This window comes from Coprinopsis cinerea (assembly GCF_000182895.1).
Source record: "Coprinopsis cinerea okayama7#130 chromosome 4 map unlocalized cont3.4, whole genome shotgun sequence".
Classification (NCBI taxonomy): domain Eukaryota; kingdom Fungi; phylum Basidiomycota; class Agaricomycetes; order Agaricales; family Psathyrellaceae; genus Coprinopsis; species Coprinopsis cinerea.
The window spans coordinates 3,068,218-3,095,070 of record NW_003307541.1 but is presented as its reverse complement, the minus strand read 5'-3'; the positions used below and the strand labels follow the sequence as shown (position 1 = coordinate 3,095,070).

Sequence of the window (26,853 nt, the reverse complement as noted above, 5' to 3'; positions counted from 1 at the left end):
TGCGATGCGATATTCTCTGTATGATAGAAATCCGCCAACGAAAGAGATGAGATACACGGGTCCGATAGATGGAGAGACAAATCACTCCTCGCAGGAGGTGGTACTGACCCCAGTTTGTACGGAAACCATAGCTGGATTCACGAACCCGTCCGTGAGATCCCGACCCTTGGCACGCTCCCGCAACAGACCCCATTCCATCCACCAGTTGTCAGCATCGTCCTCCGCGTCGTACCCGAAAGTGTCCTTGATCTCTAACCATTGAGGTAGCTCCTCTTCATCTGCCGCGCTGCCGGGAAGGGCATCAAATACGCTGACACCGGCATCACGTCGGGCGGTGAAGTGTGCATTACGACCGTCTTGCTGTGGGCCAGGCGGCAGTGTCATGAACATCACATCCCCGATTTCTTTGTTGAGGACGCGTTCGAGGCGCGGTGTGCGTAGATCTTGGAAGGCGGAGAGGAGAGTTGGGATCTGGTCTTTGTTTCGGATGTGAGAGAAAAGTTTGGCAAGGACGGCAGCGTCTTCAAGGGGCATGGCAGCTTCTTGAATACAGCCGGGCTAAGTGCGAGAGCGGGATTAGATCTGACTGAGGCTCGATCAGGGCGCATGAGCACTTACCGGTAAAGGGTGCACGGCTTCACCGACTATGAGGAGTTTCCCAGATTCGTGAACCCAGTCATCCGGTAGCTCATAGTTCTTAACCGCGACACATGCTGGTGGGTGGATGGCCAGTTTTACTAGTCGCTGGAGCCTAAATATCACAATGAATCGGGCGAACAGCTGCTAAGCTCAACACTACCCACCTTGGCTCAGCATTGGCAAGAACCTTTTGCAAGGCTTCGAGTGGTACGCTATCATCCCAACTCGATTCGTTCCCATCCACGGGACAGTACACGAGAAGTGCAAAATCGTGTTCTCGACCTCCCTATGTAGACACCACAACAAGTCGTCAGAACATGAAGATTCGAAAAGACATCGAACGATCAATTCGGCTTCTTCTGAGTCGTGTTCTCACAAAACCGAAGAGATTTACGTACCATAGGAAAAGCCAACGCGCTTCTTTCGTCCCCGAACCACGCAAACATGCCGTTCTGAGTGAAAAAGACAATGTTAATTCGGCGAAGCCGCAACCCCAACGCGGTCCTGCCTCACCTTCCTCTCGGAAATCATCTTGCGTAGCTCTGGGTCGCGCATCATAGCGTCTCTCGAGACAACAGTGCTGAAGTCGGCAGGCAGAATTCTATTAGTATCACTATACTGGCAGCAAACTTGCCGCATGAGAAAAGAAGGCGGGACGGTACCTGTAGAGATTATTGCGATGGTCGGGTTCTCTGTCCAACTCGACCATAAGTTTTCGGGTTAAGCCATTAACACCGTCTGCTCCAATGATTGCGTCTCCTTGAATAACTTCGCCGGTTGCAAGCTTCACGCGTTGGTTGTCGGGGTCGACGTCTGTAACGGCCACTCCCATGCGGATGTCTGCACCACATCCGACTGCCGTGTCGTACAAGAGCTTTCGGAGATCGGCATGCTGCAAAACGCGAGTTAAGTTTTTTGGGCTCAAGGATCGGGACTGAATTGGCTCTCGCACATAGGTGAAAAGGAACTCGCCGCGAGTCTCCCGGATGACTTCCTCGTCCCACGTATGTTGACCGATGTGTTCGCCAGATTCCACTGTCAAGATGGATTTAGGATAGCGCGGTTGGAACGACAAAAATAGCACGTACAGACACGGAAGTCGATTCCTTTTGACAGTTCTCCGATTCTCCTGCACTCGTTCTCTAACCCCCAGTGGAAAAGGATCTTCGACAAGTTGGGCGCCATGCGGCATCCTCCGACGGCCTGACACAAGGCTTGAACATCGTCCTTCACAGGCGTACATCCTTCTGACTGACCTGGAACACATCCGGATGTCGTTCGAGAACCGTCACTCTGTGTCCCACTCTCCTCAACGCGACGGCACACGACAGCCCTGCAATACCACCTCCTACGACGATGAAATGGATCGGCAATGCTGCCTCTTTCTTGGCCGTTGTGAGCTTAGGAGCCTTCGAATCCAGAAGCATTCGAATTAGCTGAGCTTGCGAGAAGAGAGCGAACAACTTTTCACTTACAAGAGGGATCGTCATGATGAAATCAAGTCTTGAAACGTGAAGGTTGAATCAATCAACTACGAGGAGGGAGAAGCTTAACAGAGCGAGAGAAGGGAGAAAGAGAAGGGATGGGGGCAACGGACGGAAGTCAACCAACAGAACGGGAGCCATCCTTCTAGAAATATTTAATGGTGCGAGCCCTAACGCGAAAACGGCCTTACACGGTCCAGTCGGCAGCGTTGTGTTATCGACAGAAGGTGTTCGGTACGTATTCTCCTGATCCAAACCATGAAAGGACATCCGTATCAATGCACCCTAGATCTGAATCGAAGACGGAGACTTTCCAAGTTTTCCACAGTGATAAATGGAAGTTTTTTTAGAAGGATATAATTCTGTGCCTCACGGGGTGATCACGAATGATTTTAGGCCCTTCTGGTCGCCCAGAGCAGAAGTTATGTCAGCAGAACCCACAAAATGCGCATCACATACAAAGGCTTGGTGGGCAGGATGCAATGAACCCTGCACGCTGGAGGGTCTCTAACCTCCTAGTGTCACAGCAATTGAAACAAGCGCCCCATTCCTGCAAAGGAGTTTTGCGCTTTTGGAGGAGGTGCGGGATCGGACACGTTGGTCATATGCCCTCCGAGTTTTACTCCATGGGTTATAATATCTCCAAGACATCAACGGAGACGTACCTGTCAAGAGTCTAAAGTCTTCCGCGTGAGCGGCAAGCGTGAAGCTGTCCCTATTCCTCAACCCTATTCCAAGCATTTCCTTTCACCAGCACTTCCGTGAGCTAATTTCCATTGAATTAAAGGTCATTTACCTACACACCAGGTTATTCAATGTGGAGGGAAAGGCAGGTGGAAGGGGGCTTTGTGTTCACCCGTCCCGAGCCACAAAACGGAAGCATCGAGGCATCTCGATCTGATGTTCCGTATCGCATCTCTCCTACCCAGGCAGGACCCTTAGGACAAGTCGCCAAATTACGAGAAACCCCTAAGAGCTTGTCCTCCCGAACCCTCCAATTGGAAGGGCCTGCAGCCGCTTGGTTGGCAAAAGGTGGCAAAGAAGCGAATACTTACCTCCTTTGTCAGCCCGGTCTGCTAGCCATTGCGAACAACACGTAAGAAACTAGGCCGATGGTTTGTGCCGACCACCAAAAGGAGGACAATTTGATTCCGTCTCCCCAAGCCCTGGCAAGCCGAGCGGATTTGCCGCCATGTTGATGGTCATCATGGAATCAGCCCAGTAACAAAATTGAGAGAAACCAAGGACAGAAGACCGCCCCAATCGTGTCTGTCGAAAGAGAGGGCTTTCAACCGTGTTCGCAGGCAGCGGGAGGTCGGCCAGCGGGCACGAACAGGATATTCGGAGCAAACAAGCGAGATTAAATTGTCGCATTCGTGGGCGTCTGTCTTTTGAATGGGGAAAGATTGGCTGGCTTTCCCCAGACGTGAATGAAGTGGGGCGTTGTTCCACGCTGAGCTTCGAATTCGAAGCTCTTGCTAAGGAGTATAAGCTGCAACCTCTTCCCTTCTATCAAATACAAGTGCCACTGAGGGAATTGACTTGTATCAAATGCTCATGTACAGCGGGCCAATAGAATCTCCAGGCGCCGGTATTGCTTGTGGACGAGCCTAACCACGTGGCTTCAACCTACCTATTACTAGTCTGAGTACGAGATGACCAGTGCCCAAACGCCCAACGTTATGAGACGTTATGTCTTTCGTTACCGTCTACTTTTACAATACCTATTGAAGTGAGGTCATCAAGGGAATGTCACCGTGACCCGAATGATGCGGCGAGAGGATTGGTTCGCACTCTGTACACACCAGCACCAAGGCTCCTCAGGATCTCTTCCCGTTGTTTGCGCTATTTCAGCACTCACGAAAGCATTGATTGGTCGCTCCACCAGTTCTTCACCTTCTGGACTTGGGAATGACCGTTATCCGACAGAGAAGACGCGTACAAGCGCCATCGCCGACTAGGAGCACGACTCCGATCCAGGCTTTCAGTCGGACGGCTGTTCGAAACGGCTCACTCCCTGGCGAGACGGTCGACAATGGCACACCATTCGTGTCTCAGGCCCTCCAAAGCAGAGTGGATTTTCCCTAGCTCTCTTGCGCACCATGGCCCTGGGGAAGGTACACCTCAGCTCTACTCTCTGTCTAAGAGCTGAAAACGCGATGCAGTCACGGCCCTCCTATCTAAATCCGCGAGTCCGTCAATATATGTCGGAGAAGGCCCAAATGACACTGTACCTGTCAATAGATCACCAAGTCAGACGACTCCCAAGCATTACTTGTCGCAGTCCCTTCAACCCACTGCGGAAAGTCAATCCGACGGTATGGCGTCCTGTACTGAACGGCGGCCGTCTCAGAACCAGCAGGCAGCGCAATCAATCTCCATCGATGTCAACCCAAGCAAGAGCAATAGCACCCTCCGCGTGTACGGGGCACTGGATGACACCGGAAATCCGGGTGTGTTTACCCTGGTTCCGATTTTCGTTGTAAACGCCTAGGAACGTGTGTGTATCTATTCACCGCAATCTAACAGGAATTAACTCAAATAGGGTATGTTCTGCCGCAGATACAACACTCTGGAAATATTCTAGCGGGCGTTGTTACGCACCTATTCGCAGCACTTGGCAACCCTGGAGAGTCGGAACGCGGTGCGAAGGGTTTGTGTAGACCATACAATCCCGCACCATCGTGACCTCCCGTCGTTCTTCACCTAACAAAAAGGGATCAGGCAGGGCCCGCGCTAAACCCAAAATGGGCCATGAGCCTACAAGGAACATTTGAAACACCGCGTCTTGGAGAGCCTGGGTCGCATTTGAGAGCGAAGAGGGTTGTGCCGTTTACCAGCCGTGGCGTTAGGAAGTTGGTGTTTGCATTAAAGTTCGTGTTCGATGCGCGCAACGGACTCCGAAGCACACTTTTTTCTCTGTATCTATACGTACGTTGTGTACACACTCGAGCCAGAGCATCGGATTACAAAATGCAGTTAGCCCAAAAGTAAACACATTTTCACACTTTCTATGAAAAGGGAACGAAGGAAGTACTGTATATTTGATGCGTCTGATGTCTACCTGTTACAAGCTCGAGCGTGAACAAGAGGACAACCGTCAAAGAAGTGGACACTATCGCTTCCTTGTCGGGCAGAGATTTGAACCCCTTTCCCAGAATTGATAAATGCTCCAAGCACACCCACAACTCGAGCTGGAGAGGATCCATATGCCATCGGCATCGAGTGACAGACAGCAAGGGCACTCCGAGCTCCCCGAGCCTATGAGGTTCTCGACCCGACAGGTGGGCAGTTGTCTGCCTAGCTATCCTGACGCACTTCCGCGTGGACATCTTCGCTCCAGAACTTCTGTCATTTTGGGCGCTATTCATCGCAAATTGAAAAACATCAGAACGACAACTGTATGGTTTTGTACAGGTGTACTGCCCCAATTGAACTGGGAGTGGAAAACATCATTCATAAGCTGATCTTCGCTACTCACCCCCATACGCTCAAGTAGATGGTGTCCGGGACGGAGCAGCTATCGTAGTGCTGTTGTGTACTCGAGGTGCAGGTATGCCTGTCTGGGTAGAGTCGTGGAGACTCTGGGGGCAGTAATTCTCGGGCAGGTGATAGCATGAGTCGGACTGAGTAATCGTTTGACAAGTCGAGAACATTGAAGGAAATAGGGCAACGCGGGGGCGATGAGAATGAAGGAAAATGGCTCAGCAGCAAGCCAGGGCAGCAAATGGTTAGAGACTTGAGTCGATGACCCGCTGCTCCCTATTGATACTGATATCCTGATCCTTGCGTAGAGGCTCATCTCCTGATTTCCCCGGTGTGTATGTTCTTTGGAGGTCGTAGCACAGGGTACGTCCCTAAACACTTTTTTCTATTCCAAACGGTTCTGAGATGTCACCAAGTTCCTTCCAGGAACCGTCGAACCTGCAGAGGGCTGGATTGACTGCCGATTTGTAGAACCTGTCTTCCAGGTAAGTTTTCTGGCCCCCGATTTATTATTCCAGCCCGTAGTAGCGTGTTTGCATAGACTCTCATGTATCATACACTGAATATTGAATATATTTGCTTGTTTCCCTACAACTGCGGATGTCTACCATGAAATGAAGATTGTGGGCCGTCGTTGAAAGGTGTTGTCTGCTGTGGATGGCCATGGATTATGGCCGCACAACGTTGTTGTGTCGCCACAATCGAGATGTGGGGTTTCGTACCCCCGTATAGTCCCACACCATGGTGTGAGGGTGTGGAGGGGTGTGGAGGGTGTGGGGCCACGGCTGCCACGGCGATTGTCTTTTCCTGATGCATTTAAATTTGTGTACGACCTGTGTCAACCGAAATCGATTCACAGCACTGAACGGCAACGACGTCGCGTTCGGTGCTTCGAAGGTGACCAATCCGTTTTCCGTATAGGAGAACCAGGTGGTGGTACTCGCTGCTGGCGTTCGAGAGGTGCGGGTGCGCTTCCAGACTGCGAACAAGAACTACCCGGTCCAAGGGTCGCGACCCTCGTGGATGAGGGGGGTAGGTTAACAGGCTGAGGGGTCCAGATCTGGCCACCAGGGGGCAGAGGTCCGTTACTGCAGCCTTTATTCAAAGAAACTATCATGAAAAGTCTCCAGGCCGTCGAATTATAGGCAGTGGTAGTAGCGACCTGAATTTAGGTGTCCCGACTGAGCCCAGGTCATGATCATGAGTAACGATGGGAGATTGGGCGGACAATGTATAGAGTCCAATTACAAGACTTACAATACAGTCAAAGTCGTATTCGTTGCAACCCGGAGCATGGGAGGAAGGAACTACACACCCAAGCGCACAGTGCACTGAGCGCATGGATCGCGATTTAGTCTCGGCTCGATCTTGAGTCAGCGTCAAAAGCCTGTAATCTATCAGCCCTCAGAGAAAGGCTCAACAAGGGCATTAACATACCGTTCTCGATCCAAGACGTTTCGCTGTCGTAATACATACGGTTGCAGGGACGTTCGAATTAGGGGCTCACCGCGGACCAGACCCGCATCGATCTCCGACCTAATGTAGCGGGCCGCTGGTTCCGGGCGCTTATCCCTTAGGGCGCCAATCGTGCTGGAACTGGGCCACCATGCCCGTGGAGGAATGGTTGGGTCATAAGTGTTGTGCTCATTGGTCATTGACGTCATTCGGACATCCTTATAATTAAAACAAACTAGGTCCGAAGAATCGGAAACTGTGGGAATTTGAGCGTGTTCGTTAGGTAAGCAGGGTTCGCGCGACGCCAGAGACTCGACGAAAGCCAGGTTCCGCTCGATTTGGAAGGACAGATGACTAAGCCACACCTGCCCTTCTCCCCCGCCCTTCGCGTTCGAGTTTGAAGTCATGGGCCATCTGCCTATTGGATTGTAGTCGAGGAGTAGAATAAGTTATACAAAAGAGGCAAACCGTCACGGGAGACTCTGAGGATACCAGGACACATGACAGACTCTCGCAGTGGCCCGGGTTCCGCTCGATTTGGAAGTCGGTTACATACTAAGCCGCGCCCGCCATCCTTCGCGCTCGGCGGTCGCGTTGGGAAGAGTGCAGTGTCCACTCTGAAGTAAGTCGCGAGTCACATTTCTCGGTCGACTGTGGTCAACGAGTCGGTAAGTTAAATAAATGACAAAGAAAATGAGGCTCAGCGCTCAGCCTGGCTGGCTATCGTGGGCAACCACGGGGTGTGTCAGTTCCATCAAACTGGGCAATACCGCCTCTATCCTGAATCCAGGGCGAGCAATTCCCCTGATGTCATTTTTCTGGCTTTAGTGAAGTAAGTACTAAGACGCAGTGAAGTGTAGCTGCAATGTGCTACTCGCTCCCGAGTACAGGTCCTCAGCTTTGTAAAAGAACAAGTCAATTTGAAAGCGAGTTCTGGCTGTGGCAAGAAAATGAAATTACACTTGCGCAAGCGCGAGCACGCCGCAGGCGTGCGCCAGCGAGCGCAGGACCCGAGCTGTTTGGATTATAAACTACGGGTTGCCACTATCAACTGCATTTATGACTGTATTTCCACTTTTCTTATTTCCTTGAATCATAAAATCATAATAACGATTTCGGGACTGTTCTGTTGTGATACCCAGTAGATAGCCTCCTAATAAATGCCTGCTACCGAAAGGCCCGTGTACGAGCGAAAGCCCGCCGCAGGCGGGCGCCAGCGAGTACACAGCATTCATTTCCCCCCACCTGCTGTGAGTGGAGGGCGAAGCCCGACCCTAACCACCACCCCCGTGCCGAAGGCACGGGCAAGCGAAGCTTGTACAAATATAAATGCAGGAGCCACACCTGGTTTCCACCTGGACTTACAAACCTTCGTAGCCCGTGTGCGGCGACAGGTTCAACGATGAAATATGCTTGCTAAGGGTAAGGCTATGAGGCCTCGCTCTCTCCGCTATAGGTGTCTATGTGGGATGTAGATCCAGGGCTCCCCGAACAATTTTAAATTCTAAAGCTTCTTGGGACGAACACGCACCACACGGTCCAAAAGCCCAAGTTGAATTCTTCCGTCACAATGAAATAGAGTGTATTCATCCACCCGTCAACGTATCGTCGGGTGCTGTAAATGAACTCGCAACCGGAAGGACAGAACCACCTAATAGGCGACCAAGGGGGTGTACGACGGCACGTGCCCGTGGTTCAATACCCTGATCCAGACTGAGAATGATTCCAATCGTAGTAGACCCACCTCAACGACCGATACCCAATCCTCTCTCTACGCGCATTCTCACCTCCAGTGCGCCATTGAGTCATTGAGTACTAGGTCAAGCACAGACCAGCTAAACAATTCTAATGGCGCCACCGCAGTGAGAGGCTCGCATTCATGACCTCGTCACTCTAAACAAACACAGTAGAGTTTTTATGTGAGGATTCTGTCAAGCTCACGGTGACAGGTGTGCTCAGCTTCTCGCCCATGTCTACTTCAATGGTGGGCGGAGTCCCTCGAGTCCCAATGAAATAAATCAGTGCAGGCTCCTATGTTATCGGCTGGAGTCCATCTCAAATTGTCAATGGACAATCTTCGAATTCCCGCCACCGGTCGCTGTACTTGTAGTTCCATTCAACTACCCCACGAAAAGAACGCAACGCACTCAATGCTTTGAATAGACAGTTCACCAATCTACCCTTCCAAGCCCCCATTCGCCCAACTCCTGGTCCTCACGAAATACCAATACTCCTCTTCCGTAAATCACGCCTTCCATGTCTATCAAACCCCACCATGTCCCTCTCGATCGAGAAACTCGGCACCAGAAGGAGACCATGAGCCAACCTCGAGGCATTTTATTTACGTAGACGTCGACTGTGACAAGTGGCTGACCACTGCAAAAAATAGAACGTCTACTGGAAGCGCGTAAGTAGGCATTCGATGTGATAAGTGGACGTGCAATGTGATCATCAACAAAGAACGAACACACTCAAAACTTGCCACACATCCCGATCGAGGGTCAGAACGCACACTTTATTTTACTAACCCGTTTTAATTGACCGGAGTTCGTGTGAAGGCACTTTGGAGTGCACATTGTAATTTGAATTTGTGGGTACATTCGCACCCTCGATCTTGAATGCCGGGTTGAGAGGAATCTGTATATATAGCTCGCTGAGTGGTACTTCGAGTTCTATAGCCTCTTTGTAGCTTCGACTACCTTCCGAGCACCCTGTGAGTTCACCCAACGCTAGCCAAGCATCCACAACCCTAGAGACCATGGATATGTACCCGGTTAGTATACTACATCTCGCAACGACTCACGTCAAAGTAACTCCACTCACCTCTACCATTACCACCATATACTAGCCCAACACCAGAGTCTTCTACTGGACCTCGACAGGCGAAGTCGAGTACGCGACCGTCGCATCGTCGAGCACGCTCTCGGTGTGTGTCTGCATTGGGTATTGACCGATCTCGTCAACGGGCGCTTATGATCATTGGTGCGTTTACATCTAGGACGGCACGTTGCTTCTGCACCTAGAATGTGACTCGCTAAACGGGAAGATGATGAGCATACCGTACGTGTGATGGCTCTATGGACGTACTATGAGGGATCTCGGTAGGCTAACCCAAGGTCTTCATTTATCAAGGTCGAGGGGCGTTACCCTCGTGCCGCAGAGCAAAGAGATAAGGGCCCGCAGCAGGACGAATAGCGGCTCGTCAACGGAGTAGGGAAGGGTTGTTTCACGCGTTTAAGAAGGACGGGCTGCACATGTCAAGGACTGCTGTATATATCATTCGATTCAATGTATTACCGATGTACCAAATCTCTTACTCACCGTGATTATGAACGATGTATCAATACCACGATCTTCTTTCATGATAAGGCTGAGTATGGAGACGACATCAAACCCGTAAGACCGCACACCGTTCCCTTTAATTACCCATCATACGGAGTGAGAACCATCCTAGCCCCAACTTCCTCCAGTCGCTTCACCCAGTCACGGCGAGTCGTCATAAACTTTGGCCACCCCTGCGCCACATGCAACCCAACCACCCCACCAACTATCTCACCCCTACCCATAGCCTCCTTCCTCAGTTGGAAGAAGTCGACCATGCACCGCAGCACCTTCTCCGAAGGAGGACGCTTAGCCACCAACACTTCCAACCCATTCAACTTCGACCTTGGCGGTGGTCTCATCTGAGCAATAAACACAAAGTCGTCCACCAAAATACGTTTAACCGAAGTTGTCGTAGCTGATAACGTCTCCGCGATCATATCTGAAGGGACCATCGACTCCGTGAAATCGATTTCTTGTAAGTCCGGGCTGCGATTGAAGAAACCGGAGAGGATACCGCGGTCCCAAAGCATGGGGCTGACGGTGACGAACCGGCAGCTTTGCATTCGGGGAAGTCGAAAATTTGGTTGGAAAAGTTCCAGGGGTCGGTTGGTATTGCTCAGGCAAAACTTGGAAACGGACACTTTGGCCAGGTTGGCCTCGTCAGCAGGGCGCCACGGGGGAAGGTGGCGAGTAGTGTATTGAGGAGAGGTCAATTCGAGTTCTTGGAGGGAGGGGAGCAGGGCGAGAATGTGGACGAGTGCGCCGTGGTCTAGGCGGAAGCCTTTAAGGTGGAGACGTTGGAGGGTGGCATGAGCGACGAAGGGGTGCGACATCCAAGAGAGGGTGAGTCGTTTGAGGTTTTTGAGGCGGGAAAGCTGGATTATCTCTTCGCTGCGGGCGTCTTGGCTAGGCCGGAATTGGATGTCGAGTTCTTCCAGTTCCCTCCACGAGCAGTGGGAATATGTTGCTTCCTTCTCCAGTGCAGAAAGAAGAACCTTGATCCAAGAAGACCGGGGATAGATGAACGAGAGAGACTTCCACCGGCGCCCTGGTCGAAGCAGCAGTCCCCGGAGAGTGAGTTCTTCGTCCATCGTTTCTTGCACTCCAGTCATCCCCAGCCGATGCATTCCTCCGAGCTTGAGACTAATCCCACAACCCCCCGCCCGCTCGAACCACCTTTCGAGAAGAGCTCTCTTCTCCTCCGGTGTCATGAATGCGCGGCGTGGACTCTCCACGTCGAACTCCAAGCCGGCCCAAAGCTCATGCGTCGAATTCACCGCGTCGTGCCACTTACGGCAAACCAACTGAAGGTACTGTATCTGTATTACGTCCCTGGTTGATAACAGTCGTGGACAGTCAAGAACGATCATGAATATCGAGGATAGGAGTTCGCTTGGGACGCGTCGAATCGGTGCGAGGAGGGAGTCGCAAGATGCTTGTTCGTCCAGTGCATGCTGGAGTTGTCGACGAGCCTCATCCAGCTCTGCCTGGAGCCTGAACACCTCTTTCTTCGCCGTCGCTACGATCCCGTCCATCTTCGATAAGTGAGCGATGCATTGAGGGATGAGTTCACTTGGAAGACCGTTGTTTGTTGATGGATAGTAAGGAGTTATAGCAGGATCCTGGTATGGGAGTGGCTCTTGCGGTACACGAGCCATCGTTCCTGGTGGTAATTGGTCAAGATGATGATGGTACGCGACAGAGATCTTGCCCAGCCTGCCGACGCCAAGAGGCGGTTGAACTCCGCTGCATCTGCCGCTTCAACATCCGCACAGTGGGCGCTAATTCGCGAGCGCTGCCAGACATCCAAGGCGTTGCGGAGAAAGGGGACGATGGAGAAGAGTATATTTCGGCGACAAGTTCCTATGAAAACGATAATTCTACATACTACCACTTAGAAAAGAATATTTTCATTCCCCTGTCCTCGCCAACGTCCTCGCCCTGACAAACCTCTCGAACCTCTCCCTGACACTCTGCTCCTGTCCAACCTCCACCGCAATCGTCTTCAAATTAGGCAACAAACCCTTCCTCTGAACCAAATCCAAAAACTCCGCGTTCGTTTCTCCGTCAGTAACCCGAAGTACCTCGAGCGTTTCAAGCTTTTCGAACATCTCGATGTATTGGTGCGTGGAGATTCGAGGGAAGGAGTCGGGAGTGGGGGAGGATTGGGTTAGGTGGAGGTTCAGGTATGTGAGGGGGAGTTGGGTCGGTGGGAATGGCGATGCGGATGATGTATATTCGTCGGGACTGTCGGAAGTGTCCCAGCTGGAACGGGCGTTGGAACTGCGGTCGATAAAGTCCAGGAGTGTTTTCCCGACGTCCAATTCGGGTGTTGGGAGCTTCAGACGCAGGTCCTGGGAGATTGACAATCGCCCAAGGGAAGGGAGCACCAGCTTCGAGAACAGAGGTCTGACATAAGTGATGCACTTTAATTCCAATTCCTCAAGGTGAGGCAAGAAGATCAGATGCTGTTCTTCGGAACTCTGTGACAGAGAATCGCTCGTCGTGTCTGCAGAATCTGTGAGTGAAGGAAGATCGAAGAACATGGCGCCACAGGATGGACTGAAATGCAAGCGACACGTTCTCAGTTGAGAGCATTGCTCCAGGAAGGCGACGTAGTCTCCGTAAGTGTCCGCAGTCTTCAAGTCGAGTTTCGTCAGCTGACACCATGGAATCCAATTCCATCGATTGATGTTTCGGTAAGGCAGGTGGAGGGTCAGAGACTTCAGGCGAGGCATTGAATTTCGTGGTCCATTGTCCAAGTTACTGGCATCGACAGTGGAAAGGCCGGGCCGCTCGAAGGTATCTCCGTCAGCGTCTTCTGCGATCCATCCGGAGAGGCTGAGGATCTCCAGGATCTTCCAGGTTGACGAAGCACCGATGCCACTGTGACTGTTCGTCGTCCCCGTCCCTCCAACCGACGACGCCCCCACCAACGCGCTCATCACTCCCCCAAGACTGGGCATATTCAACTTCAATTCCCTCCACCTCCTCCGATTCTGGAACAAAAACCTGGCAAAACGCGTTCCAACCACGCTCGAAGATTGTGTTGTTCCTGCCCATGGGGTGATACTTCCAGTCACAGTACTCCCACTCGCCCTCCCACTCCCAGCCGTCGCCAAGGTTCCTTTGGAGAAGAGAAGAGTGAGAGACAAGGGAACGTCGGCTGCTCGATCGAACCATCGCTGAAGGTGGTCGACGAAGTGGTCGAGCGGGGGGTCGTTGTTGTAGACTTGGAGGTGGAGGGTGCTCCAGAGGAGGGGCGTATGGAGGGCGACGAGGCGCCAGTCGCGGCAGATACGGGTGAGGGTTGCGAGTTGTTTTTCTTGTACCCAGCTCGCTTGTGGGTTGAGGATGGCGGTCGCAGAGGGAGTGGCGAGTGGATGCTCCACTGGTTTCCTGCTATCAATATTTCGATCATCCTCCGCGTCCGGGAACAGCGAGGGCGAGCTCCAAACGGCACAACAAATAATCTCAGAAAGAATGTCGTCGGGGAGCCTCCTGAGGGGCGAGATAATAGCCGTATACGCCTTGCGTTTCTCGTGTAACTTGGAATGGCGGCTAGCGAGATCCTCAACGACTTGTTGGGCGGAGGCAAGTTCGTCGTTGACGGTGTGGAGGTTGTCGTCGAGGGATGCGAGGCGCTCGAGGAGGTATTTCTCGACTTCGGGGGGAGGAGGGAGGTTGGACTTGGTTAGGTGCCTCAGTGAGTCCATGGTATCCTGCAACTGTTCGAGCTATTGGGCGTAGCTGCAGCGTTTAGTTCTTGGGGTAGGATTAGACTGGGCAGAGTGTAGGCAACGGATAGGAAGACGTACGCACATGAGCTCTGGGTAGGAGAGATATGCTCGATGAGAGAATGAGAGTTCATACTCTTTAGGAGAAGACTTGTCCATTGAGGAATGGACCAACCACCCTAAACCTGTTGGTTTCACTACCCTGACGATGTCCATTATAAGAGGTCCACATTTCACTAGACCCTCGAAGTGACCAAGAGTTAATAGAGGTCCTACGTCATACGAGATACAACTCTGGAAGCGTCGCCGTTGGCCACTACGACTGGTTATCGCTGCCGTCTCCGCAACAGTCGAACACTTCGGCGCTTATTAGCGCCAGAGTGGCCCCTATCATGATGGCAAAAAATGCCAAGCAAAAGCTTCTCGCTTCCCAACCGTCACATCTCCAACACCAAAGCGCGTTCAGAACCCGCCCAAAACTGCCAAAACCCATCTCATTGGCCTGGATGAACACCATGGAGAACATGATGAATGTCAAGGAAGCCGACGGCAGTCATGAAGGACTGGGAAATTCGTTCACACCCCTAACAAACGTGAATGTGGTTATGGTTTCATCATCCAGGACGTAATACTATAAAAGCCAGTTGAACGATCTTCCGCATACCCCACAACTGCCCACCAGTCCTCTGCTATCATGCATCGTGCTCGAGCGGTCTTGTCGCTGCGACCTGCAGCGGTGAAACGGTATGTTTGTTCTCTCCACGTTACGCGGTACAAAACTAACCGCCGCCGTAGAGCTGCTCTTGTTCAGGCGAGACAATTGCACCGGCACTCTGAATGCCAGGCACAAAGGAACGGGCACCATGGAACATCTGTGATCCAGCCTAGCTCGACGTCTCGCGCGATGTCGACGACTTCTGAGAGGCACGAGCATATCACCGATCTGGGGGAGCTCTACGAATTCGGGTTACGACATGTAACTCATGGCCTCGGAAGGATCACCACTGGGATTATGACCAAGGGCGATGGGTCCTATGTGGAGTATGCAGACGGGAGGAGGCTGCTCGATTTTACCTGTGGGATTGGAGTGACCAACCTCGGTGCGTTTGGAGCTCATCTTGAGCGCGTTCAAGCAGGTTGATGATGGTTGTTTACCTTCAGGACACGCGCATCCACGCATTAGCGGTGCTGCAGCAGACCAATGCATGAAACTGGTCCACTCTCAAGTAGGAATCATCCTTTCATTCCCGCGATTTCCCCCTGAACTTATGGTTATCCATTCAACAGTGCAGCATCTCTCTACACGAGCCCTACCTCCGCCTCATCGAGCGTCTACTCCCAGTAATGCCCCACCCATCCCTGGACTCGTTCTTCTTCTGGAACTCTGGCTCTGAAGCCGTCGAAGCAGCTATCAAGATGGCGAGAACCCTCACTGGCCGCCAGAACATCATCTGCATGCAGGGCGCCTATCACGGCCGGACCATGGGGGCGATGGCGGTCACGAAGAGCAAGACTATTTATTCGCAAGGCGTGCATCCTGTGATGGTACGACTCTCCCTAGAGAATCGCTCTGTGGTTGCTGATACGCAAGTCCATCTTTTAGCCGGGTGTGTACTCGATCCCGTACCCCTACTGGCACCAGGTTGGCGTACCTGTGGAAACACCGACACATGACCTCGCCACGCTCGCTCTTACGCAGCTCGACCTCGTTTTGGCCCAGCAATCCGCCCCATCTGACACTGCTGCGATCATCATCGAGCCTGTCCTGGGAGAGGGTGGCTACGTCCCTGCTCCAGTCGAGTTCCTCCAAGGTCTCCGCGAAGTATGCGACAAGCACGGCATCCTCTTGATTATTGATGAAGTCCAAAGTGGTTTTGGGAGGACTGGGACGTACTTTGCAATCGAGGAGAGTGGTGTGAGGCCGGATATCCTCGTTATGGCCAAGGGATTGGGTAATGGGTTCCCAATTAGCGGGGTTGTGAGTAGGAAAGAGTTGACAGACAAACTGAAGCCTGGGTCGATGGTATGCTTGCCGGATATTACTTTGTCTATGTCTGAACCTATGGGTTGCTTAGGGAGGAACGTACGCGGGCAACGCTGTAGCTTGCGCTGCTGCAGTTGCGGTACAAGATGTAATCCAGGAGGAGTGTGTTCTCGAGAACGTGCAGGCGAGGTTAGTCAAAGTGTGGACAATCTGAATGTCTTTCTGATACTTTACCGCCAGATCACGAGAGCTCTTCTCTGTCTTAAGAGGGCTCCTTTACGATCCCAGTATCCGCCCTCACATTCTCGACATCCGCGGTCGCGGTTTGATGGTCGGCGTGGAGTTCGCGAGTCCAACCGGCATCGGCGTCGGTGCCCAATTCGCCGTCGACAACTTCCCTACAACCTCGACAGTCAATACCCTTACTCTCGGTCCCTCTCCCTACATCCTACACGACAGCGAGAAGAAAGGCGAGAATGGCGGTGCAGAAACCCATCCTCGTGCCATGGCGAGCCGAGTCGCGAAGAAGTGCATCGAGAAGGGCATGTTGATCCTGACCACGAGCGTGTTCGAAGTGATCAGGTTTATCCCGCCCCTCAACATCTCGAAAGAGGATTTGGCGAAGGGATGTCAGATTTTTGCGGAAGCGGTTAAGGAGGTCGTGGAGGAAGGCTAGAGGGATTCAATCGTGTGTTCCTTGGACTCTTGTTTCGTGTTGTACGATAGGCCTGTTGTTGATCATTTCTCTGTGTATTCTAGGCAATGAGTTTCTTTTTTCTCTTGACCGATGCCAACAAATGCTTCGAAAACATGGATACAGGCTTCTGATTGTAAATTCAGATTCGGGAAGACCTTCTCTCCCACTAATTGGCTGTTGTCTTCGAGTACAATGTCGCTTCCAGAGCTTCCAGAGTGTCTCCATGGTCGGCGAATTATTCAACTTTCTAGATTTTCGACTTTCGAGTTTTTCTCGCCCACGCGAACGAGTTACACGAGTCCTTAATCTGTTCAGCCGCTCATCATCCGAGAGGTGATGATCAGGTTCTCAGTGAAAGTGCTGTTGGTAGTCAAGCCGAAGGACGGAATTTCTGACTTCGTAAGTGAATATCTTTTATTTTTCATCCCACATGGCCGAGCCTCGTTCGCAAGTCCTGGGTGTTGCTGTCCGTCTTTCTTTCTATTTCTTTGCCCTTGTTAAAATACAATATCCTCGAGGTATAATCTAATCTAATCTCTTCTAATCGCCGCCCTCTAACCGAATTCAACGAAGATGATGTCAACGTCAAAACCACCGAACCGCGAATTGGGCACTCGTTTGCTCTTTCCCAATCCGTCATTTCGCTTGTTCCTCCTACCCAAAACACAACACGCCTTTATACTTGCCTTTATAGTGCGCGAAGACGATATATATCAAGCAACTGGATGGTAGAAAATAGGTTGGATTGATTCTTTCCTCACTTCCTCTTCGTCGCTGACACCTTTGGGTGCTCCTTTTCGTTGCAGAACTTGAGCGATCCGCAACTGGACGTTTGCTGGAATTGAGCGCTCCGTTTCTGTGCATTTTCTACGGCAAGAGTCATATCGACCACGTTTGGGTGACTACGCAGTCATATACGGTCGTCATAGCCCGTTTCTCCATACCAGCGCAACACCCCTAATTGCCTTTAAAGACACAACAGTATGTCTTTCATTAATCGAGTTTCGACGCGTCGTGGTCTAATTTATCTCTTAGAAACTTTCCTGCCGTCATGTTCTGGGAACCTACGACGATTCTGCAGCACGGCGCTGGCGAATGCCTCGCAACGTGGGGCGGCAAACCGCGTCCCCTGTCCCTGCAGTTGAAGCCTCTCTCCTTCGTGAACTGCGCCAATCTATCCTACGCACTCAAGTCGCCTTTCCACACCGCTACCTTCGACATCTCTACGTTCTCGCGCACGCTTGCTTCACCCTCTCCTCACTCACCACCCCCATCCACCGAGCTCGCTGTCGAACCCACATCCACACAAACCGCACGTGTTCACACGGAGAATCCTGTCGTTGAACCTTCGATCATCAACAGCCTTCCCACCGAGATCCTTTGCCTCATCTTTGAAGAGTATCTAATCTCGCCTACGGACGAGAACGGGGACGTCGAGATGGACGGGGAGACACCCATCCCCACCGTCTCCTCGGATTTCGTCAACTCTCCTCTCACATTGAGCCATGTCTGCAAGCACTGGCGCTCGACGGCCATCGCGCACAAGAAGCTCTGGAGCACGATCGCAGTGTCTATCAAGCCTCATTGCGAAAACGCGGCTGTCCGTGGCAAGAACCTCGTTCGATTACTCCGGCTCTTCCTTTCACGTGCGAATGGGACGTCCCTCAAGATTTCGGTTGCTTCGCATCGTGATTCGGATGTGATGTCTCATCATGAAGTGGGGCTCGCTTACACCGTCGTACAGATCTGCCTCGCCCATGCGAGTCGGTGGAGGAGTCTTCGGTTGCAGCTTCCCAGTGAAGAGCTGCAGAGGGCCTTGGTCAGGTCATTGGAGGAGAGGAGAGAGGTGTTCTCGGAGTTGAGGGAGTTGATGTTGGATGTGGGGTGTGAATGGGAGGACGAGGAAGAGTCAGGGGTGCACCCTGGTGCTCTGATCTATGATGCCATCTTCCGAGCCTCACCCAATCTTTCAAACCTCGTTATCGATGATGACCTTCTCGCCTTCCTCGAGTCTCCTAACCACAATCTCGATGCCGTCATCCCGTGGTCACATCTCAAGAGCATCGAAGTTGCATGCACCGCCATCCCTGCGAGACGGTTATTGGATATCTGCGAGAAGGCGACGAATGTGGAGAAGTTGAGTGTATGGAGGGTGTCTGAAGAGGACGAAGAGTCCCAGGTGGAGGGTGGTGACGTCCGACAGGGCCGTGGTCTGGTGTCGATGCCGAAGCTCTCGCAAGCAAAGGTCGCACTCCTATCTCATCCTCGAGGGCTTCTGTCTTCTCTCGCCCTTCCGTCCCTTCGGAACCTCGAATTGGACGTGCAGGGACTTGGATACTCTTGGTCAAGCGCTCGGTCACCTGTTTCATCGTTGGACGACTTCGTCAAGCCTTTGGAGACGTTGCTCGACAACTCGAACGCGTCGTCGTTGCACTCGATACGCTATCGCGTCAAGCAGCAGTGTTTGGCTTCTGGAGACGGTCAGGTGGTGGACCAGCAGTGGTGCAGGGAGAAGGGCCTAAAACGATTGGCTTGCGTTGAGGTGCTGGAGGTTGAGATTTACAAATTCTGAAAAGAAGCTTGCTCTTCTGTTGTGCGACAACTATTTCTGGGATTAGAACATCGTTGGACTCTTTACGTTGATCTCTGCTTTCATACTTACTCGCTATCGACATCGCTTTGATACTCATGTACACTAATTTATACTTATGCTAATCACTCTAATCTATCACTTCGGTTTTCGCAAAGCCATGGCTACATTGTCGTTGAGTCCACTCGTCGTCAAAGGCCTGAGGAGCTGACGGACTTTGAGCAGAGAGAATTCGGAATAGGGGCTTTCAAACCGCTTTCGGGACGTATTCAAACTCCGATTGAATCTCTTGGCACTGCCCCGACAGTCGCCCTCTCCCTTGAATTCATCGCTGTTCCAGCTCAGGCTTGCTCTCTTCAATTACCCCCAAGTATACAATTATTCAAGGCGTCACAAACTAGGACCAGCCAGGACCACGTGCTTTCGCATCATCCAAGCCTGATAACCCCAGTCCCAACTGCTGCGTCGCGATGGATTCAAATTTCAGGATACCCTTGGGGTATGCGGAAGAAGTTGGAGCAAGTTGGAAGACCACAAGCTGCATATTCAATACAGCCATCTAACGTTTGTAAACTGATATTTCAAAGATCCTGGGCCGTTAGGTTGAAGACGGCAGTATCACACGTCGCCAGCGCCTACAGATTACAGCGCTATAGAAACCACGAGTCCGGAGACCCATATTCTGTTACAGGGCAGGGTCACAGGAACCACTGTGCGCACGAATACCGGATCGGTCGATGTCCATTTACGCAAGCCAATGGATCGTCGTCATGTCCTGACCTGCCTCCGTCAGCGAGTGAAAACCGAAGCTTCTCGCGGACTTCTGTTCATTTGGTCTCTAAGCAGAAGGCTTTACAAATGAGGTAATTCCCCTTTCTTTAAATTCTGGAGTGGGATTACCATGGTATTAACGTGGACGACGAGCTTTGTAGGCACGATACCCTATCATCTTTTAGAATGCCGTTTCCTCTTTCTGTGAAAGAATAGGAAAATGACGACAGATTGGAATGGTAGTATGTTACATCCGCGACCAATGGCGAACTGTCGCGACCCTATATATCTGAAGGATACTCACTCGAAATCAGCTCTGGTGCTACTAACGTTTATTCTCATTCATACTCGAGTGTACCTCTTCATACTCGTATGTGAATCCGTTTCATCGTTCATCACTTAGGCCTACGACAGCTAACAGAATTTCTATGCGTTCCACCAGTGACGGTGTAATAGCACCGACATCTATGATAGCAGTTTTCGTTGGCAACATCTGATCGCACTAGACCGATTCCGAAGCCATACTGGCCTTTAAAGACACACTCCGGAGGGTCTTTCGTCCGTCCACGCAACAAGGGCGCCAGAAGTTGGCAGGACCCAGCAGTCCAACAGCCCGGGAGTTCCACTCCTCCCCTCCTCACCACCAAGCATCCCAGTCTGTGGACTTTTCAACCGCATCTGAGATGACGGTCTGGAAGAAGATGAAGGAGTTGCCTCCTCTCCCGCTGGAGTCCAAGGGACACTGGGAACCCAACCGTGCGCTTCCTCCCCTGCCGCTTCCAGACGCGCCACCACCCGTCCCGAGCAAGACGGCAGTCACAGTGGTCTCACTGCCGAACGAGATCCTGGAACACATCTTCCTCCTCGCCATACGCAGCTGCTTCCCGGTTGAAGACGCCAGCTACCCACAGCACCCTCTGTTTTCCAGGTCGACAGCTGGATCCCAGTCCGCGAGGAAGAAGCCCTTGTGCTACGCGAACCACCTTTTGCCGTCGGTGCTGTCCCAAACATGCCACCGGTTCCGGATGCTTCTCCTTCACGCGCCCCACTTGTGGTCATACATCAGCATAACGCGTGACCTCCCTTCTCGTTCTCCCCGATCGTCTGCGTCTGCTCCTGCTGGCCAGGAGCTTATGCAACGTCAACAAGCGGAGGCAATGGCGGCGAGGTCAGGGGCCAGGGACAGTGGTAACGGAGGAAGTAGACTGGGAAAGCACCTGGGATGGCTGCCCTTGTACCTCGTTCGTGCCCACCCGGCGTTGTTGCACGTCGTGCTGGACACGACCAAGTACCCCCTTCAATCAAGCGCAGGTTCAGGCGCCAGCCCATCATCTGCTTCACCATTCCCCGACCACCCCTTCCAGTACATCCTCGGCACATCGAAACGCTGGGGCTCCCTCACTATTCTCACTTCGCATCTGGGAAGCGCCTCACTCCCCCCAACTTTGAATGCACTCGCACACCTCCCCGTGCCCCACCTCGAGTCCTTCAGGATCGCGGCCGACATTTGGAGAGAGGGAATCGTGAGCTACGACACGCTTCCACCCTTCTTCCTCGATGGCGCGCCGAAATTGAAGCATGTCCAACTCGACGGTGCCTACATTGGATGGAATCAAAGCCCGATGTTCTACCCCCCTCCGTCGCCTAGCCCTTCCTGGCCTCCTCCCGACTCCTGTGAAAGCAGCGATGCGGAGGTCCCCGTCGCTTCCTCCGTGCCCAAAGGCGTTCCAACGCATAACATTCGCTCTCTCACCTTGAACTTCTCTTCTCGGTATCCTTCCTTCTCCACTCTTCGCACTGTCCTGACGCAAGGTTGCCCCAACCTGGAAAGGCTTGTCATCCACGACGACATTGCGGGGATGCTGCGCAGCATTGACCCGCCTCCCCTCCCTTACTTTGACCTCTTCGAGGGGTCGGTAGAAGGGAGGACGGGTAAACTTGAAAGCAGTCGCCTACAACCACCACCTACACTCGGCTACTCCTATTCCACCACTTCCTCCGGCAGCTCCACCGACTATCCTCCAGCTCCCCAGCAACACCCGACCTCACCCCCCGCTTCACCCAACACACCACTCACCGCCGTCGCAGCCGAGTATAGCGCGCCCAGCTCCTCCTCCCCATCCTCCTCCCGCTTCCCCGCGAACATCCTGAACCCATTCGCCCGCTCCCGGATGACACGATCTCGATCTGCGAGTTCAGCCTCCTCAAGTTCGTCGTCGTCGTCGTCTTCCAGCTCACCTGCTCCCCACACCTCACCTCCGGGATCACCTACCACCGCGGAATTCCGCAAGATCGAGCTCGGGAATTTGAAGTATCTGGAGATTCGGCCGTATAGGTCTGCGGGCGGAGGAGGCGATGCGTCATCTCCCCGCGGACGACAGGTGGGAGTGGGTGTTAGCGCCGTACCTCCCAGCGTGGCTAGTACTACGCATTCCCGCGCTTCTTCGCTGGCTCGCGCGCCAACGCCATCTTCGTCAATGTCTTCGCAGGGTACAACGACGATGTCGACCATGCCCGCGCGATTGCTCTACCTTTTCTCAACACCGAACCTTGAGACGCTGGTGATGCGTAATCTGAAGGCGGAAGAATGGAGCGTCGTAGCGGAGATGGTCGGACTTCCTGAGGAGCCGAGTGATTTCAGGGTTGGGGAAGTAGGAGAGGGTGAGGTTGATACGGAAGAGAGGCAGGAGAGGACTTTCCCGCGTTTGAAGACTTTGGACGTAGAGTTGATTGATAGGGCTTAGTTCGGTCTGGACTGGCTGGCCACTGTTATGGACATTGTGGACTTTCATGGACCATTAAATTTTGGCATTAGATGTTAAGTAGGGTATGCTAGGGAGCAGTAAATACATGGACTTTAGGGTGGTTTGGTTAGCTACATAGTCAATCGACGTTGAAAGGGGCTTCGAATGGGTTAAAATAAATATGGCGAATAAGTTAAAATGAATAATGATAGTCGTAAAGGTCATGAAAGGGCGGGGGATAACACTACCAGCAGCCCACCACGGTTACTACTAGGCAAGAGTGTACTGCGAACTCCACTCAAAAATCTCCTCCGAAAACGTCACCTCGTCCGCATAAAATATCCCATCCGCATCATAGTCCGCCGCATTCCTCTCCTCCAAAAACCGGTCCAAAAACTTGCGCACATACGTCCCCTTCTCGAAATGCCCATGCAGCACCACCTCCCGTACTGAACTCAACAACCGCCTCTGGTTCACCTCGTGCCACCAGCACCCCGCATTCGCGTGGTCTGTGATCTGCAAAGAGCGGACGTTGGGCGCTTGTTCCACGATGGAGATGTAGTCTTCGTCTTGGAGGGGTAGGTTGTTGAGAGCCAGTGCTACTAAATCGCATTTGGAACGCGTCAAGAACTGGGAGAGTGCAGCGCCGACTGGGAAATCCGTCGTCCGGTTATGCTTCCCCGGAGGCGTTGAGACGACTAACCGCTTCAAGGCCGGAAACGTTACTGCGCTGAAGAACGGCCAGACTACCGTCGAGTGACTGATTTGCAGGACTTCGAGGTCAGGTAAGACGATGTTGGAAGCGAGGATCCGGTCTATATCCCCACCGCCTGGCAAGGTGGATGATACCGATGAAGATGATGATGAGGGGTTGGCGGTGGGCGGGAGGGAGAGGTCGCAGTACCGGAGGTTCGGGCACCATCTCAATATCCGCATATAATCGAGGTACGAATCGGCTGTCGTAAGCCGCAGAGTCGTAAGCTGCGACCAAGGGAGCCGCCAATTCGCAATCTTCTGGTCACAAGTGTGCAGTGTGAGAGACGTCAGCTGCGGCATCGAGCCCATGAAGATGGGCTGTTGGGTGTTGATGAATGGTTCGGCTTTGGCGGGACCGTAGTACCACCCCTTCAGATGAAGTGATTGGAGTTCAGGCCATGTGTAGTCCTGCCGGGTCGGGTTGGTGGAAAAGAGCGGAGCGAGGATGTCAAGATTCTGGTGTGTGAACGAGAGGGAGCGCCACCGCGTCGAATCCTTGAGGAAGGCAACCAGAGGGGAAGTCGTCTGACTCGTCGTCGAACCGGACGAGTGGTTGAGGAGCCGGTCGGATGAGAAGGAGAGGGACCAAGGCACAGTCCCGCTCCTCGCAAAATGTTTCTTGAGGTTCGAGACTAGTTCGTGGATCTTCATCCCCTTCCCTCTCTCACGTATCTCCACTTCACACCACAAACTCGGCGTCCCATACACAATCCCCGCCCACCGCTTACACACACACGCAAGCGTAGCCAACTGCTGCGTGATCGAAAGCCTATTCGTACGATCCAAGCTCAACCCCCCACTGCGGTACGGTCCATATCCACTACCACCACCGCTGCCTTGTCGTCCACACCCACCCTCGTCGCCCTCATCCGGAAAAATCGCATACCGTAAGATCTCCGTCAAGATCTCGCTAGGAAGTGCACGCCACGGCGCCAGAATCTTGGAGTAGGACACCTTCTGGTGGACGAGGTCGACGCGTTCGACGCGCAGCTGCTGGTACCGCGCACTAAGCTCGCGCATCTCCCCGTCCAACCGCGCAATAGCCTTGTCGATTTTGGAGACTTCGTCGCGTAGGTGTTGCTCCTGGACGGATGTCAGCGGGTCGTTTGTCCGCGAGAGGTGGTAGAACGGGTCGGCGGGGGAGGCGTTCTACAATCGTAACAAGGGGCATTGGTATTTCAGTTAGCATTGCCGTTGCAAAGACCCAGGGATTTCATGTACTCACCTGAGCCATAACTTCATAAAACAATCTCGACCAGCGGAAAGGGAAATGGAAAGAAAGCACCCCGTACCAACGACCCGACGCCACTTAAATAGTAGGACAGTCGAGCGATCCTTGTTGGACACACACACGCCGCAGTTCCAAGGCAGTGCTGTCCTACACCCATACAACACACAACCCGATCCTAGATCCCAGTCAAAATCCCAGCCGCCCCCTAGCTTGAACTCACTCTGAGATTGTTACATCGACAAGGACGGGATGGTCGGCCAAGTCGGGCGCGGGCCCCCCACCCTCCACCAAACCTACTGACCTAGAGTACATCGCGTCGTTAAACCTCCTGAAGGATGAAACGAAGTTTGAAATCCGAGCGCCCGGTGATCTTGGGCGTTTTGACTTTTTTATCGTATCGCGTCACAGCCTAGATTCTTGAATCGTGGCTTGTCACTGTTACTCGAGTTAGACCTGTCGAATAGATGGGGATCAGTAATGTACGCATCTGAATCACAGAAATCAATAGCAGTTCGGTTTGGGTGTATTCTCCTTGAATACCGGGAAAGTCCTAGAAGCGAAGCATCAAAAAGAAGCGCCTACTTCCTTACCTCTTTACACAGAGCTTTCGGAATGGGACAATTGGATTCTGGAACTTGAGCTCCCTCCAACTCGCCTCAATGTCCATTCCGAGACTGCTCTCCTCTTCTCTCAATGGTTAGCCAATCGAGATTCAAGATTGCCCCCTGTTCGCCGGTATACAAAACCCAAAACGCGACCAAGGAGAGAGAGGGTGAACAGGGAGATACGTAACCCGAGGCTGTCCTCCCTCGAGGCAGTGCCTATCAGCAGATCACGCCTCGCTACCAGTATGTGGCTCTCCTCGTCAAGCGACATTGAACAAAATCGTCCTCGAGACACATAAACGCCCACAGCCCCGCCGCTTACCCCAAATCAAACGCAATCTACGCCGCAGAGCAGAGCCTGGCATGGTGTAAGTGTAGCATCCGACACTGATCATTCTGCCATCCCAAACGGAAGGGTGTCGACCCAGAAATGTGAACGGCCGCACGATGAAACCATCGCCGTTTGCCCACACCCTGAGCAAGTCCGAATCATCCATACATACGCAGAGGTGACATGCCCAATGGACGGCGAAAAAGGCCGTAATCTGTTCAAAGATCAACTGGGCATGATGATATCTCGCGTCTTCAAACAAGAACCCGAGGTCAGGTTGACTGACCGCAGGCTTGTTGCACGGGGAGGTCAAAGGTGCGCAGGCGGCAGCAGCGTCGGCGGAGGTGATTTCGGGGACGAGAACACGGGAGGGGAAGGCGTTCCCCTCATTCCCTCCCAGCATGATGATGGAGATGGATCATGGCGTTGCATAGCCCAGCTGAGTGGAAATCCTATCCAAATCAAGACCTGTACATAATCAAATCGATCAACAATGAAATTCGCCACTCGCCTTTCGCCTTCATCGATTGTTCGAGCTGCAGTGCGAGTGGTAGTTGAAGGCAAATTCAAAAACCGACGTTTGAAGTACGCTTCCATCCACAGACTCGATACGACAAGTAGATAATCGTATGGATGTCGGCGGTAGACCAGGACTTCGAATTCTCTTCTATGCACACTGGCACACATCGTTACACCCGGAGTAACAATCAAATCCGAATCTGTCAGTTCAAGCAAAAAATCAGCTATCCATTAAACCGAACAAGATTCCAAAAGCTAACCTGCACCTACTATTAAGATCCACCATATAACCCAACACTTCTCGACTAAGCCTGCACTTACCTACCACTGGGCAATGTGGGTACACCCGGTCGGAATAAACGGAGCAGCTCTGACTGTCCCTCCTTCAAACGCCAGAGCATATCCACCAAGATAATAATGGGAACGGAGTCGCGTGCCCACGATGAAACCATTCTCCTTCCCCCTCAACATCGAAGGTGTTGCCTACAATACACCGACCA

The 26,853-nt window shown here is 52.5% G+C and overlaps 8 protein-coding genes across 8 annotated transcripts; 3 read left to right on the top strand and 5 right to left on the bottom strand.

Moving 5' to 3' along the window:
- Positions 1 to 81: 81 nt before the first annotated feature.
- On the bottom strand, positions 82 to 2,129 carry CC1G_08083 (hypothetical protein; the record flags this gene model as incomplete). Its single annotated transcript, XM_001836646.2, has 10 exons — positions 82 to 558; positions 619 to 751; positions 804 to 925; positions 1,038 to 1,091; positions 1,153 to 1,219; positions 1,302 to 1,531; positions 1,592 to 1,674; positions 1,728 to 1,842; positions 1,896 to 2,048; positions 2,115 to 2,129. The coding sequence occupies 10 exons, from the start codon at positions 2,127 to 2,129 to the stop codon at positions 82 to 84; spliced, it is 1,449 nt and encodes a 482-aa protein (XP_001836698.2).
- Positions 2,130 to 6,462: 4,333 nt separating this feature from the next.
- CC1G_08081 (hypothetical protein) lies at positions 6,463 to 7,478 on the bottom strand (the record flags this gene model as incomplete). The annotated part of the gene is made up of 4 exons (XM_001836644.2): positions 6,463 to 6,771; positions 6,867 to 6,940; positions 7,117 to 7,320; positions 7,430 to 7,478. 4 exons carry the CDS (start codon positions 7,476 to 7,478, stop codon positions 6,463 to 6,465), a joined length of 636 nt encoding a protein of 211 aa, XP_001836696.2.
- A 3,008-nt stretch (positions 7,479 to 10,486) lies between these two features.
- Positions 10,487 to 12,046, bottom strand: CC1G_08080 (hypothetical protein; the record flags this gene model as incomplete). Its single annotated transcript, XM_001836643.1, has 1 exon — positions 10,487 to 12,046. The coding sequence occupies one exon, from the start codon at positions 12,044 to 12,046 to the stop codon at positions 10,487 to 10,489; it is 1,560 nt and encodes a 519-aa protein (XP_001836695.1).
- Positions 12,047 to 12,298: 252 nt separating this feature from the next.
- On the bottom strand, positions 12,299 to 14,104 carry CC1G_08079 (hypothetical protein; the record flags this gene model as incomplete). Its single annotated transcript, XM_001836642.2, has 1 exon — positions 12,299 to 14,104. One exon carries the CDS (start codon positions 14,102 to 14,104, stop codon positions 12,299 to 12,301), a length of 1,806 nt encoding a protein of 601 aa, XP_001836694.2.
- Positions 14,105 to 14,803: 699 nt separating this feature from the next.
- CC1G_08078 (aminotransferase) lies at positions 14,804 to 16,785 on the top strand (the record flags this gene model as incomplete). The annotated part of the gene is made up of 7 exons (XM_001836641.2): positions 14,804 to 14,869; positions 14,921 to 15,225; positions 15,287 to 15,351; positions 15,413 to 15,670; positions 15,729 to 16,103; positions 16,201 to 16,298; positions 16,350 to 16,785. The coding sequence occupies exons 1-7, from the start codon at positions 14,820 to 14,822 to the stop codon at positions 16,783 to 16,785; spliced, it is 1,587 nt and encodes a 528-aa protein (XP_001836693.2). The 5' UTR covers positions 14,804 to 14,819.
- A 772-nt stretch (positions 16,786 to 17,557) lies between these two features.
- On the top strand, positions 17,558 to 19,552 carry CC1G_08077 (hypothetical protein). Its single transcript, XM_001836640.2, has 2 exons — positions 17,558 to 17,787; positions 17,842 to 19,552. The coding sequence occupies exon 2, from the start codon at positions 17,858 to 17,860 to the stop codon at positions 19,376 to 19,378; it is 1,521 nt and encodes a 506-aa protein (XP_001836692.1). The 5' UTR covers positions 17,558 to 17,787; positions 17,842 to 17,857; the 3' UTR covers positions 19,379 to 19,552.
- A 1,298-nt stretch (positions 19,553 to 20,850) lies between these two features.
- Positions 20,851 to 22,911, top strand: CC1G_08075 (hypothetical protein; the record flags this gene model as incomplete). Its single annotated transcript, XM_001836638.1, has 1 exon — positions 20,851 to 22,911. One exon carries the CDS (start codon positions 20,851 to 20,853, stop codon positions 22,909 to 22,911), a length of 2,061 nt encoding a protein of 686 aa, XP_001836690.1.
- A 270-nt stretch (positions 22,912 to 23,181) lies between these two features.
- Positions 23,182 to 24,901, bottom strand: CC1G_08074 (hypothetical protein; the record flags this gene model as incomplete). Its single annotated transcript, XM_001836637.1, has 2 exons — positions 23,182 to 24,816; positions 24,893 to 24,901. 2 exons carry the CDS (start codon positions 24,899 to 24,901, stop codon positions 23,182 to 23,184), a joined length of 1,644 nt encoding a protein of 547 aa, XP_001836689.1.
- Positions 24,902 to 26,853: the final 1,952 nt, after the last annotated feature.

Excerpts from the sequence above, each read along its gene's own strand:
- CC1G_08077 (XM_001836640.2), top strand. The coding sequence starts at position 17,858 with ATGTTCTGGGAACCTACGACGATTCTGCAGCACGGCGCTGGCGAATGC.